Consider the following 15591-nt stretch of genomic DNA (forward strand, 5'->3'; position numbering starts at 1 on the left):
TCCAAAAAAAAAAAAGAAACAGACCTGGTGGCTTGCTTTCTCACTTTCCCCCCCTCTCTCTCTCACTCTGTCCCTCCCTGGTTAAATTAAAATAAATAAATAAAGTTAAATAAAATAATCATTTTGGACCTGCAGTTAGTGTAATAGCTATGTCGCTGACTCCCATGTAGTTGACCACAGTTAGAGTCCTGGACTCGGTGGCTTAAACTCATACCGGGCGTGTATGCGTGCATGCCCAAGATCCCAAGAGGAGAATGGAGAAAGGATTGTGGCGTGGCCATCCCCCCTGGGAGGGTGATTTCTTGCTTTCTGTCTCTGTCTCTTTCTGGCAAGCACACATACCCTAAAGCAAAAGACTCTCAAAAATAATCATTTTTCAAAAATGAGGTTATTTTGATGTAAAAAAAAATGTCAACACCCATGTACAATTTTTCCATTATAAACATTTTACATTTTTTAAAGACCCCCATCATAGATAATTTTGAAAATCTAAAAAATAACATACTATAATTTGCTAATGGATTAAAAAAAAGTGGCAGAATTACAGTAAATAAGTCCTACTCAGTGACTACAGAATGCTACAATAAGTCTAACATTCACCTTCTATTTGAAAATACTGATAATAATGCAACTGACCCTCCATTCAGTCACATGTATTGTAGAATGGGAAGATGCCTCACTGTATATAAAAGATGTTTATCCAAAAATTATTTACTAATATGTCTGAAGTATATCATTAGAATATGGCCTTTTGGGTCAGCAGGGGCCATGATGGTTAAGGTGCTAGAATCCCATATGGTTGACTGTCGTTCAAGTTCCAGATCTGATGGCTTGCTTCCTTACTTTCCCTCTCTCCCTGCCTGCCTGCCTGCCTGGCTGCCTCTCTTTCTCTCTCTCTCTCTCTCTCTGTGTGTGTGTGTGTGTGTGTGTGTGTGTGTATGTGTGTGTCTGGTGGGTGTATATGCCCTGTAGCAAATAATAATAAACAAAAATTAATAAATAATTTTAAAAGAGAGAATATGGCCTTTCAAATCTTACACATATTTCCAAAAAGCACTAATAAATATCTATGTTTGTGTGTGCATATATGAATATGAGCATAGATGAATATATGTTCATTTATTAGCAAGAAACAGAGAAATGGAAAATGGAGTATCAGACAGGTATTGTTTTTGTTTTGCTTTGTTTAATTTTGGCAGGTAAGCATAAATAAGTTGTTTAAAGTAAGAGACAAACAGGAAGCAGTAGATTTCTAGAGTAGTCAGTAACAACATAAAGTCAAAGGAAATGGGTAAGACTAGAATCAAAGATAGAATCCAGCAGAGAAAGGAATGCCATATGCAAGTACTAAAAAAGCTCTCTCTTCCTTACACCGCACTAAAGGTAATGGCACTGCTATTACCCCAGTCATCCAAGTTCAAACACTCAAGTCATTTGTCTCTTCTCTATTCCTCATTCCCCACCTTCCTCAAATAAGTAAGACCTGTTAATCCCTCATAATATCAGTATTTTCTCTTCCCCATTTTGAATACCAAAAATTCAATTAATGATAACTAGTCTTTTGGATGACTAACAGGCTAGTCTATCTGCCTCTATGATCTCTTCTTTTTTTTGGTGGGGGGAGAGGTTTTTGCTATAGGGTACGTGTGCTCACCAGAAAGACAGAGAGAGACAGAGAGACAGAAAGTGAGAAATCACCCGCCAGGGAGGATGGCCACACCGCAATCCCTTCTTCTCCATTATCCTCTCAGGATCTTGGGCACACACGCACACATGCCCGGCGTGAGTTTAAGCTGCAGGGTCTGGGTCTCAAACCACGGTCGACTACATGGGAGTCCAGCAGCATAGCCATTGCACTAACTGCTGATTCCTGTGATCTCTTTATTTCACAATACAATTCATTATTTCAATATTAACCCTGCTATTTCACAGCTTTGGTACTGACATACTGCTGTTTAGTAAACCCCCAAAGCTAACCATTCTAACATGAATAAAATTCAAGTTCTCTATTTTAAATGTAGGATACTCCTGAATTTGTACCTTATCTACTACTCCTTTCCAGGATTACTCTTGTCTAGTCCCTAAATGAACACTAATTGCAATCAAATCCTTGATTAACTCCAAATTTTCAGTACATAAATTACTTTCTGAAGAGGCTCTGCTTTAGTTCTTTTTTTATTCTTTTTGTTTCTTTCTTTGATGAAAAAGAGATAGAATGAGGGGAACAGAGAAAAGCTCCCTCAATAGAGACTCGCCTGACACTCTGTCCCCATCCCTTCAGCCAGGTAGGATCAGGGGCACATGCACATGTGCCAGCATGTACATGCTGACTAGAAACTGAACCTGGATCTTCCATATGGCTTCCATCACCGCAGAGCATAGTGCTACTGCTGTGTAACCATGGCCGGGTATCTCTGCTCTAATTTTCCCACTCTCATATCTACCTGTCAAAATATTGGCTCACGTGTTACCAACCTAACAAAGCTTTCAATTTTGCATCAAATAAATGGGATGTCATCATTCTCTGAATCCCTATAGTCTTTATTTCAATCTCTAATATATAATATATACTATTCTGATATTAATAAAAACAATTAAAAACAGCCAACAGTGATTATAAACATACCCTGTACCATTTAGACACAAATTACTCATTCAATCCTCAAAACACTATGAGTTGAGCATAATTATTTGGTTTTTTAATTTTATTTATTATTATTATTATTACTTTTAATTTGCTACAGGGCATGTATGCTCACCAGAGAAAGACAGAGAGAGAGGCAAAAAAAGGAAAGTGAGAAAGCAGGCTGATCATGTGGGAGTTCAGTGCCTCAACCACCACAACACCTGCTGGCCCCAAGATAAGCATAATTGTTAAAACTATTTTAAAGCTAACGAAACTGAATTTTCCAATTTTTTTTTTTTGAGAGTTTTTTTTTGCTATAGGGAGAGTGTGCTCGCCACAGACAGAGAGAGACATATGGGAAATATATGCACTATTATACAAAACTGTACATGGAACTTGTTGCTATGAGTGGGTTCCATTAGTGTGAATTTCAGATAGCAAAGAAAATATATTCCCTAGTAGCCAGGTTATGAGACACCCCTCAGAGGCTCTTGTCTACTTGTAGAGGAATACCTAAGGAAAAAAATGCACACCATGGCATTCTGAAAAGAAGCAGAGCACTACCAAAACAGTCAAATATACAAATACACAATACAAATTTAACTTTTTATTCTCCAGTATGCTCTTAAAAGTACCTTCTCAGACATTAATTTCTCATACTCTATATGGATAGAAGCCTTTTCTACCAGACTAGGTCTCAGTCAACAGAGCCTCTAGAAGGGAAACTTCTTTTACTCTCTGTAACGCTGGGGAAGTAAGAAATGGATTTGACATAAATAGCACTAAGCAGGGAATGACCTTTACTATCCATTACAGTCAAAAACTGTCATTGTATGTAAGTACTACATTAACCTCAAATACCTTGGAAGTCGCTCTACTTCTTTCCCTTTTATTTTCAGTGCTTTAAAATTTTTCTCCCAATCATGCACAGTAAAAAGATGCTTTTCCACCAGAGCTTCCATATCAACTTGCCCAATTACAATCCATTCCTATTTAAAGAATGAAAAACATGTCATTAAAAAAATAGAACTAACAAATTAATATTTAAAAGGTAAGTATACAACTATTAAGACCTTTAATGAAAAGGGACAAGTGAGGATTCAATAACTATTAAGACCTTTAATGAAAAGGGACAAGTGAGGATTCAATTAATAGTCAGCTTTAATAAATAAATGTAACCACTGTTGCATAGTATAAAGAATGAACATAAGGAAAAAAACAGTAATATGAAAATAAGGGGATCAGAAACATTTTTCAGGAGATAGTAAAATTGCTTTCATTAAACTTTTAATCCCAAATTAGACATATACAAAGTACAAAGACAGAATTACTTCTGCAAAGCTACATTATAGGTTACAAATCTGAATGTATTCAAGTTCACTCCAGAAAGCCTAGAAACCTCGAATGTAGAAGAACTGCAGTGACAGGTAACTGGTCAAATCCTCAGTTGTGTGTCTCCAGGTCAATACAAACAAGCAATAAAATTAGAATATATTTGGAGTGAGTTAGTACAAGGCTCTTAAATCACCTTGATTTCATTTACAAGTAATGACTTCCACTTAAAATATATTTCCTTCATAAGAATTAAAAAGGGAAAATATTTTTGTAAACTATGCATCAGATCAGGGATTGATAACCAGAATACATAAGGAACTAAAGAAGCTGTTGGGAAAAAAGATGATGAACCCTATTAAAAGATGGGAGAAGGAGTTGAAAAGAACACTCACTAAAGATGACATACGAATAGCCAGAAGGCATATGAAAAAATGCTCAACATCCCTCATCGTAAGAGAAATGCAGATCAAAACAACAATGAGATACCACCTAACCCCAGTCAGAATGGCGGGGGTATCCTGAAAGGGGAACTCTTTTACACCACTGGTGAGAATGTAAATTAGTCCAACCACTGTGGAGAACAATTTGGAGATTCCTCAAAAATTTACAAATAGAATTGCCATATGATCCAGCAATCCCATTTCTTGGCATTTACCCAAAGGACAGAAGAACTTCTCATTGGAAAAGTGCTTGCACATCGATGTTTATTGTGGCACTTTTCACGATTGCTAAGACATGGAATCAACCCAAATGCCCCCGTACGGATGAATGGATTGAAAAACTGTGGCACATATACTCTATGGAATACTATTCAGCCATTAAGAACAACAAAACCCTGACTTTTGACAGAAAGTGGAAGAATATGGAAGATTTACTGCTGAGTGAAGCAAGCCAGGCTATGAAGGAGAGACATTGTATGTCCCCACTTAATATATACCGAATGTCTGCACTCTATAACTGAAACTGACGGGCTAAAGGATGTACAAATAGAAGAGGTGGATGTGAATGCCAGATGTGGGGTGTGTGGAGGAGTGGGGCCTGGGAAGAACATTTGGAGGAGGGATACGAAGACAGCATTGTTGAAACAGGGAGGTAGTGTTGCTATATTTTGATCAACTAGACCGGGGAGAAATGTTCATATATTGAAATGATCACCTTGTAAGCTAAATAATGTAACTGAATGTATTTTTAAAAATGTAAATAAAAAATATAAAATAAAAAAAAACTAACACCACAAAGTCATGTCACATTCCAAGCTGATGCAAAAATTTTTTTAAAAGAAGTGAAAATAAAATACTCATTTCTCAATCTTCACAAAATATTCAAAAATCAAAAAAAAAAATTATTGTAATTTTCACATCTGTAGGTTAAATCCAGATTGTATAAAAATCCACAAATCTGGGGCTAGCTAATGGTATGGTGGTTAAGGCGCTGGACTCCCACATGGCCAACCATGGTTTGAGTCCCAAACCCAGAGTCTTCAAACTCATGCTAGGCAAGTATGTATGCCCAAAATCACAAGAGGAAAGTGAAAGAGATGAGACTTCAGAGTGGCCACCCCCCTGTGCAGGTGTGATTTCTTACTTTCCCTCTTTCTGGCAAACACATATGCCCTACAACAATTTCCCCCTTTAAAAAAAAAAAAAAAGAATCCACAAATCTGGCCTTCAGATCTGCCTTATTTTAATTTTATACCATACAAGATAAACTATTAATTTGTAATATTTAATGGAAATTTAATCAGTCACTTCAACCTTTATGACAGAAAGATGGAAAATTACATGTTCTATACCTTATATTGGTGTAAGACAGCTGACAATCTTCTAAACAGATCTTCTGCTTTGCTGAAAATAGTTAGAAACCCACTTGCATTTCTATCAATCATAATAGAAAAAATAGATACATCTCCTGCTTCACCCACTCCCTTAAACTGATTTGGAATGCTGATGAATCTCTTCATTTCTCGATAATATTTAGCCCGGATTTCTTCAAAAGGGGGTCTGAATTGTAATCGTCCCTGTCTGAAAGTAAATAAGTAATTTTAAAATGTAAGTTATTAGAAAATAATAAATTAAAAATTAAACTGAGGTTTAAAAACTCCTTACTTGTAAGTTAAGTCTATATTTATTTCTGGCAGATTCTCATTAAGTGCTTCTAATCCCATCTGATACTGATGCTCCAGAGCTTTGTACAGCTGATAATTCCAGTGCTGTTTCCACGCATGCATGTCACTTGCCTGAAATCCCTAATAAGTTACATGCACATTTTTAATTTTAAAATCAGGTGATAAAATGGATTTTTCATTTAACTTTCATGTCACAGAAAGCACAATTGTAAGCAAAACCAAAAACAAAAATAAAACACTCTCATTTTAAGTATCTTTTAAAAATGCAATTCCAGGGCTGGCAGGTAGTATGGTGGTTAAGAGCACTGGACTCCCACCTGGCCAACCGCAGTTCAAGTCCCAAACCAGGAGGCTTGCTTTCTCACATTTTCTCTCTCTCTCTCTCTTTCTCTCTCTTTCATTCTGTTCCTCTCTGGTCAAATTAAAATAAATGAGTAAATAAGATTAAATAAAATCATTTTTTTAAAAAGAGAGGAAAAAATGCCACTTTCAGTGTAAGAATTTATATTGAGTCAAATATGAAAATCTCTTATCTTCATTTTTATAAATAGCAATTAAAAAATTTTAAAAATCAACACTAAATGGATTTTACATTTGGACTTTATTTGTAATATAAAAAACAGTAACACAATGGTCGATCTTTTTTCAAAATTCCCATCAGTAGTTCGTCTCTTCCCTTTCCACTGACTAATAATCCACCGCACATTTCAAAATATCAGAAATTTAAAATAATTTAATGCTAGGGGTAGTTTACACACTCTTTTGCTTCCATACAACCATAAATATATCAATTTTATTACTTTTGTTTTTCCTTAAAGTTCTAAAAACTGAAAAATATATGCATATGTATAAGGCAATTAACTCATATTCAACTAAGATCCCATAACCACTACAATAGCAGGCTCTTCGCTAGTTACTTTCATACATTATTTCATATCAAGAGGTGAACTAAAATTTCATGAAAAAAAATTCTGGAGTTATTTAAATCATTAGGCTTCTAAAGGAGTTTAGACTTGTATCTAAACTTAATTTTAGATTAAGATGTCACAATCACCTTAAAGACAACTATCAAATGATAGCTATTTAAGCACCAATTCAGAAAAGCTACCAACTCTGAGGTGAGGGATCAGGCATTCCATAAGACAAAAAGAAACTTATTTTCATATGTTGAAATGTAAAGTCATTGTTAATTTATAGCCTTAAATTCCAAATTAACTAGGAATTTATAGTAAAAATCTAAAGATAAACTTAGAGCTGGCAGGCGGCATGGTGGTTAAGGCACTGGATACTGGTCTCCCACATGGCTGACCACAGTTTGAGCCCCAGATCTGGCAGCTTGCTTTCTCACTTTCTCTCTCTCTCTCTCTGTCTCTGTCTCAGCCGCTCTCTGGTAAAATTTAAAAAATAATTAATTAATCCCTTTAAAAATAATAAAATGAAGATAACCTTTATCAACATCTTGATTCATATATTCATATTTTCAGAGTATAAAGTATTTCAAAGTATAAAGTAAAATAGATTCTACCTGTGCTTCTACACTTGCTAAGCCAGTTCTCAATTCCTGTAACCCATCTTTCCAACGCTGTTGCTGCCGAAGTAGGTCAATATTCATAAGGAACACCACCTATTAAAAATTAAAGAATAATAGTCTTGAATTATTATTATTATTTGAAGAAAAATACAAATTCTTTAGTAAAGAAACCTGATAGACACCACTTTAACCAAGTGATCAAGTGTACCTCAATCTATAAGACATATCAATAACTGACTGATGCATTAAGATAGGCAAAATATGGTTACCTGCTGAAATTGCATAACCTTAATCTAATCACAAGAAAACCTTCAGAGACATTCTCCGAAATAAATGACCTTTATCAAAATATCAAGGTCAGGGGCCAGCAGGTGGCGTGGTGGTTAAGGGCACTGGACTCCTATATGGCTGACTATGGTTCGAGTCCCAGACCTGCTGACTTGCTTTCTCACCACCCCACCTCTTGCTTGCTCTTTTCCTCTCTGGTCAAATTAAAATAAATAAGTAAATAGATAAATAAAGTTCAATAAAACCATTCTTTAAAAAAAAAATCAGAGTCATGAAAAACTGAGGAGGGAAATGGTACACAGACTCAATCATAAATGCAAAATGGAATCCTAGACTGGATCCTCTAAAATGAAAAGGATGTTGGGCGTGGTGGCGCCCACCCTATGGAAAATGAAAAGGAGGTTAGTGGAGAAAGTTGTAATATTAAAAAATGGTCTGGCCCAGCCACAGTGGTGCACACTGCTAAAACGCTTGCTATAGATTGGGACTACATGGGAAGCCCAGATTCAACTCCTGGTCCACCCGTAAAGCCAGGTATAGTGGCACATGCTTGTAATCCCAGTAAGCACAAAGGCTGAGGCAGGAGGATTGTGACATAGCAAGACCCTGTCTTTTAAAAAAAATGACTTTTTCCTGGATTTGGTAATTGTACTATGGAAACAAGTAAGATGGGGGATGCTGGGAAAGAATAAACATCAACACCCAGTACTACTTCTGTAACTTCTAATCTCAAATTATTTCAAAGTTACTTAAAAATTATATGCTACTTTTAACTATTCACAGTTAATTTTATAAGTAAAACATACCTTTTCACAAAACATAGTGTGCCATTTTCTCAGTTTTCTATTTTCAGTGGCAAGTCGTTCAGCAGCATTTTGCAGTTTTTGGATATAGCCTTCTAATTCTTTAGGATTATCCCAAGTAATCTGTGATTTTCCTCCACTTCCTGCTTTTGAGTTCTATGGTATAATAAATGGCATTTAGTATGTAGATCTATTTCTTGTTTTTAAAAGATTCAATATTCTACATCATTTGTCAAATTACCACCACTCTGATCTGTAATAAAGAAAATATATAATAATTTCCCTCTTTTAGCCTGGCCAAGACTAAGTAGGCCCATTTCTTTCAGGTTCTCGCTCTGACAACTAAAAATCCCTGAACACAAAACAACCAATAAACAAATGAAAATTTAAAGGTAGAATAAAGAAGGCAAACAACCTGGAAAGCTCAGGAAGTAGGGAAAAAAAGACCTGGGTTTCTTTATTATCTCCCATATATCCAGGATCAGATGCCAGAGCACCCTCCAACCTGGAACCACCAATAGACACAGACACAAAAGCTCCAGGAATAAGCCCGTTCTCACTCCCACCCCACCAGAGGACTAGAAGAACAGCAGCCTAACAACAGCAAATAATTTTAGCAATACCCTATTCTAACCAAACACCAATGGAAACCCATCTCTACAGTTTAAGTTACACCAAAGGAGCAGATCATCTATCCCCTATTCAGCAGAAACAGATAGTGTTCCAATTCCCTAATGTCAGGGAGTACGAATAGTGAGCTCAGCTTCCACTCATACTTTGCAGCAACAGAGTGGCACTTCTCCCTCCCGTGTCATTGCGGCCCAGTTGGGAGGTGACTATATATCCCTGCTTGGAGACAGGAGATAATACAAGTCAATGCCTTCCTTTCACAGGAAGGTGTCAGTAGGGCAAAAGAGGGCACTGAACTTACACTCCTCTCATCTGTAACGAAGCAATGTGTAGTGTTCTACTCCTGTCAGGCTGATATCTGTAGGACTTAGCAGGAAACTCAATTTCCAATACACAACTATGTAGCCCTCAAGATATATCTAAGCACAGATTATTTTCTAAAATATGAAGATTTTTAAAAATATTTATTTTTAATTTTATTTATTCATTCATTTACTTGGATTTGACCAGAGAGAGACAGAGAAAGAAAGAAAGAATATGAGGAAGCAAGCCACCAGGTCCAGGATTTGAACCATGGTTGGCCATGTAGAGGTGTCCGGCACCTTAACTACCATGCCACCTGCTGGTCCCCTAAAATATGAAGATTAAATAACTAGAGTATCATAATATATTGGGATGTCTATACAGTTATGATGTATTTTTGCTAGAAAAACACTTCATGACTTTCTTGACAACCTAATAATGTCCAAAATGAGCAGCATATAATTAAAAAAACACTCATGGTATCAGAACCAGGAAAATCACAACTTGAATAAAAAGTGATAATTAACAGATGCCAACACTGAAATGAATCTGATGTTGGAATTATCTGACAAGAATTTTAAGATGGTCATCATAAAAATGCTTCAGAAGTAATTAAAAATTCTTTTGAAATTAATTAGAAAAAAAAAACAATAAAAGAAAATCTTTTTTTGGGGGGAAGAGGTTTTTGCTATAAGGCGTGTGTGTTCGCCAGAAAGGCAGAGAGAGAGAGAGACAGAAAGCGAGAAATCACCCCCTAGGGGGGATGGCCACACCACAATCCCTTCTTCTCCATTCTCCTCTCAGGATCTTGGGCACACACACACACCCACATGAGCCCGGCGTGGTTTTAAGCCACTGCGTCTGGGACTCGAACCATGGTCGACTACATGGGAGTCCAGCAACATAGCCATTATGCTAACTGCTGGTCCCAAAGAAAAGAAAATCTTAAGGAAAACGATAGAATTATAAAAAAGGAACCAAATGAATTGCAATTAATCTGGTGAATATCTTAACAAAAATAACAAAACTTGTTGGCTGGCCTCAACAAAAATAAAAATACATAATAAACTATCCTTCTCATGAGTTTCTTAAGTCATATATAATGATTGAAACAGTAACTATAATATAATCTGATATGGTACTCAATGCAAACAAGGAAAACAATATAAATACACAAGAGGCCAGCTTGTGGTGTGCTGGTTAAGGTACTACCACATGGCTGACGCAGTTCAAATCTTGGACCTGGTGGTTTGCTTTCTCTCTCTCTCTCTGTCTGTCTCTCTCTGGTGAGTGCATATGCCCTGTAGGAAATTTTAAAAATAATAATGATAAATAAAATTAAGTAATTTTTAAAACAAAAATACATACATACATAAAGTATGGAGAATAAAGGAACCTAAATAGAAGTAAGGTTCACTTGAGATGGTAACAGTGAGGCATAGAAACTCTCTGGAATATGCAGACCCTCAGTAAATACCTTATGAAGGAATGAAAATTAAAATAAATGCAATAGAATACTCTATGAAGCAGTTCCAAAGGTATTTAATGAGAAATTATAATATATCACTTATTGTCCTGTTACTAGACTATTAAAATAAAAAATTAAAAGTTCCTTCTTTCCATTATCCCACAACACGATGAATGGTCAGAGGATTCTAAACAAACTTATAGTATTATCTCTCCTTTAGTTTTTTATCCACTACTATTCTCACTTAACATATGTTAAATATAACTTCATTTCTCACAACACAATTTCATATAATATGTTCCCTATTTAAAGTATCAACAAATACTGTCTTGAAAACATATGTTAGAGGAGAAAAGCAGTAAAGGCTTACGGTTAAAACATAATCTATGTATTAGGTGAAAAAGGGTCAAGAATAATAAAGTATGATTCTATAATACCTTTTCAACATACATTTCTTTTCAAAAACATATATAGAAAAAAATTTAAAAGGATAAATACCAGGGGCCAGCAGGTGGTATGGTAGTTGGGGTGCTGGACTCCCATATGGCCAACTATGGTTCGATTTCCAAATATAGCAGCTTGCTTTCTCACTCTGTCTTTGTCTCTGTCTGTCTGTCTGTCTCTCACTCCCTCTCTGATTAAATTAAAAAATAATAAATAAAATTAAATAATATTAAAAAAATAATAAACCCAGAAAATGTTCATCTCTTGGTAGTATAATTATAGGGCTTTTTTTTTTTTTTTTGCTTACCTACACTTTTCAGACTTGCCATCATATACTTGTGTCAATCTTTGACAAAATGCAAAAAAGTATTCTAAATAACATCTTTGTTACGAATTTTATAACGCCTAATACAATTTTAAACCAGAGAACTAGAATAAGAAAACAGTTTATATAGTATTATTATTATCATTACTATTATCCTTTGAGAGGCCTGCTTAAAAGACTGGCATCTGGGTTTAACAGATGGCATGGTGGTTAAAGCACTGGACTCCCACATGACCAACTATGGTTCAAATCCTGGACTGGTGACTTGCTTTCTCACTTTCCCTTTTTCTCCTTCTCTTTTTCTATCTCTCCCTGGTGAGCGCACATACCCTATAGCAAATGAAAAAAATAATAATAACTGTTAATAAAATTAAAATAAATAATTTTTTAAAGAAATAAATATTTGGCATCTGAGAACTTGAATTTTAGAAAGGTCTCAGCGCCCTAGGAGAGGACTTGAGGAAGCTTGCAATAAGTTTCTTTAGACTTCATCCCATGTACCTTTCCCTTTGCTGAATTCACACCACTGCCATTCATTGTAAGAAGTCATTGTTGTGAGTATGACTATACATTGAGTACCATGAGTCCTCCCCTCAAAGTAGTCTTCAGAATGCTAATGCAACTAATTCCCTAGTTTCAAATAAAAGAATAAAAGGGTATATTTCTCTTCTACTTATTTTTTCAAGTATTTCATGTCTATAAAGACTAAAATTACAAATCTCAAAAAGTCAGTAATCACAGAACATACAATTCAAACACTAGTGAGTTTTTCTAACTTCATATCTGTAAACATTTAAACAGATAAAGAGCAAATGGGGGGCTGGGAGGTGGTATAGTGGTTAAGAGTGCTGGACTCCCACATGGCTGACCGCGGTTTGAGTCCCGAACCCAGAGGCTTTCTTTCTCACTTTCCTTCTCACTCTCTCTCTAGAAATATTTTAATAATAATAATAATACATAAAGTTAAATTAAACTAATTCTTTAAAAAAAGAAAAAGAGCGAATAGGTCTTAATTACAAAATCAGGGGATGTGGAAAATAACTAAAGAGCCTATGTGTAAGGATCTCAAACTTCAGGTAATAGATAAATATGTCACACAATTGTATACTATCTATATTAATGCACTTAATCAAAATCAGTACTCAAATATGTGAAACAATCATTTAAATGTACAACTGGGAAAAAATACTACTTGCTAAGAGTGAAGTCACAGGGGCAAAATAAAGTCTAAATCAACAGCTACACTAAACTGAAACGTATACTGGAAAACTAAGAAATAAGAAACACCTGGGACCAGCAGCTTGGTAATAGCTGTCACTGGACTCCCATGTAGTCGTCCGCGGTTCGAGTCCTGGGCCCAGTGGCTTAAACTAAACGTCAAGCGCGTGTGCATGCATGTCGAAGATCCCAAGAATGGAGGAGAAGGGATTGCAGCATGACTATCCCCCCCTGGGGGGGGGGGGGGATCTTCCCCTTTCTTTTTTCTTTTCTAATTCTGGCGAGCACCCACCCCTTATACCAAAAACCTCCCCAAAGGAAAAAAAAAAAAAAAAAAGAAAGGAAACACTTCACTTCTAAAATCTAATATAATAACATAAAATGTCCAATTACCTTAATAATCTGTTCAAATGCTAAGGCGGATTGCAACATCATTGGTCTCTGACTTTGAATCATTTGTTGATCGATAGAATTGTAAAAATGTGCCACCTGCAAAGTAAAAATCTAATTAGCAATAATCAAAAATAAATAACATTTTAAAATTTTACATTCTCTTCATTTTTAATTGTTGGAATGGAAATATTAATGTTTCTCAATCCTAAAATTAAATCTTTTTTATCTCCAATTCAGTATTCATTCCTGTATTAATACACTCAGTCAAGAAATACATGTTGAGTTCCCACAATTTGCCAAGTAAAGTCCTAAAGGTGGATTAAAAAAATATTATAAAGCCTGGTTTCTGAATCAAAAACTTCAGTCTCATAGGGAAGGGACCAGTAAAAAAATGTTAAATGCCAAAAAACTGAGTTCTTAATTCCTGCATCTCTTCAAGCCTGGTTCCTTCTCCTTTTAGTATATACCAGAATGAATTATCCATTTGTCAGGACAAAAATTTAACTTGATTTCAACTACTTCATGCAATCCCTTCAATCCTATCCAATCCATACACCCTCATCTTTTGACTAGTCCAGTACAAAAGCCTTAACTAGTCTCTGCTTCCAATCATGGCTTCCTACAGTCTATTCAAAGCAGCCAGAGGGGTCTTTTAAAATAGAGCGGCCAACAGTGGCATGGTGGTTATGCCATTGTGGTGGCATGGTCAAGGCGCTGGACTCATATGGTTAACTGCAGGCTGGACCTGGAGGTTTGCTTTCTTACTTTCCCTCCTCCTCCTCTCTCTCTCTCTGTCTCTCTCTGGTGAGTACATGTGCTCTACAGCAGATGAAAAGACTAACAGGGGTCAGTAGGTGACACAGTGATTAAGGTGTTGGACTCCCACATGGCTGACCATGGTTCTAGTCCTACACCTGGTGGTTTACTTTCTCACTTCCTCTTTCTATCTCTGGTGAGCACACATGCCCTATAGTAACTGTAAAATATTAATGATAACAAATAAAACTAAAATGAATAACTCTTTAAAGTAATAAAATTAAGTCTTTAAAATAAGTAAAATATATATCACACTCCTTGCCTATTCAAAGCCTAATGACTTCCTAATACATTGAGAATAAAATCCAAAATTCCAAAACTTACCTAAAAAACCTTCCAACCATTTCCCAATGTATTAAAAGATAAGATCCAAATAGAAAATCCATACCCTTACCCTGGCATATAAAATTCTACATAAGCTGACCTTTAGACCCACCACAAACACCTTTATTACTGCACTGTGGCCAGACTGGCCCCTTTACTGTTATTCCATCCTATCAAGTGAGTCTCCCTCAGGAATTCTGCAAGTCATTCCCTCTGCATGGAATAGTCTTCCTCTAAATACAAGAACAGTTCTTTTTCTCACTTTATATGATGTCTCTTTTTAAGTATTAGTCTTCACCAAAGCTTAACCTGATCACTCTATGAAATAGCAGCTTGTCACAATCTCTTTACTACATTTTATTTTTTTCCAAAGGATTTATCAATACCTAACATTACCTATGTGTTTGCTATCTCTGTCATCTGCTAAATTGATAGCTCTAAGAACATTACCCAGCATATAAGAGGCACTCAACACATGTTCATTGAATTAATCAATGAATCAGTGAATAGAGATACCTGTAAGGTACAGTGGCAGGCAAAGGAAAAAAGACAGGTTTATGAAAGATCAAGGGGATATCTACCACAGGCTGAGTCAAAGGAATTTAAAGAGACTGTGTCTTTTCATTTTTGTATCCTCAAAACCTTACAAAACATTCCTAGCAATAGTAAGTGCTTACAAAATATTTCCTAACTAATTTTGTAGAGTCCTTCCTTTCCATTAATATGCACGAAAATATACTTTATTTGGTGGGGAACACCCACTGTACTTATTTGATATCACAAAAGTAGGCTTAGGAAAAGCACAATCAGGAAAAACAGAAGCAACAGAATCATACAGGATATTGCTATCTATCCAACTTTGAACTTCATACTCCCTATTCTAAATAATTATTCACAAATAAAGGTAAGTGTGTGTGTGTGTATACACACACACACACACACACACACACATATATATATAT

At 35.7% G+C, this 15591-nt stretch overlaps 1 protein-coding gene across 1 annotated transcript in view; it reads right to left on the minus strand.

Moving 5' to 3' along the window:
- Positions 1 to 15591, minus strand: part of LOC102487405 (cytoplasmic dynein 2 heavy chain 1) — a gene marked incomplete at its 5' end in the record, with an annotated part of 254523 nt that overhangs the window by 236370 nt on the left and 2562 nt on the right. Inside the window, 6 exons of the mRNA XM_006150080.2 lie at positions 3488 to 3615; positions 5754 to 5982; positions 6067 to 6206; positions 7612 to 7710; positions 8712 to 8864; positions 13490 to 13585. Coding sequence (XP_006150142.1) covers positions 3488 to 3615; positions 5754 to 5982; positions 6067 to 6206; positions 7612 to 7710; positions 8712 to 8864; positions 13490 to 13585 — 845 coding nt within the window. The remainder of the gene's footprint in view (positions 1 to 3487; positions 3616 to 5753; positions 5983 to 6066; positions 6207 to 7611; positions 7711 to 8711; positions 8865 to 13489; positions 13586 to 15591) is intronic.

This window comes from Tupaia chinensis, unplaced genomic scaffold, assembly GCF_000334495.1.
Source record: "Tupaia chinensis unplaced genomic scaffold, TupChi_1.0 Scaffold000276_1, whole genome shotgun sequence".
NCBI lineage: Eukaryota > Metazoa > Chordata > Mammalia > Scandentia > Tupaiidae > Tupaia > Tupaia belangeri.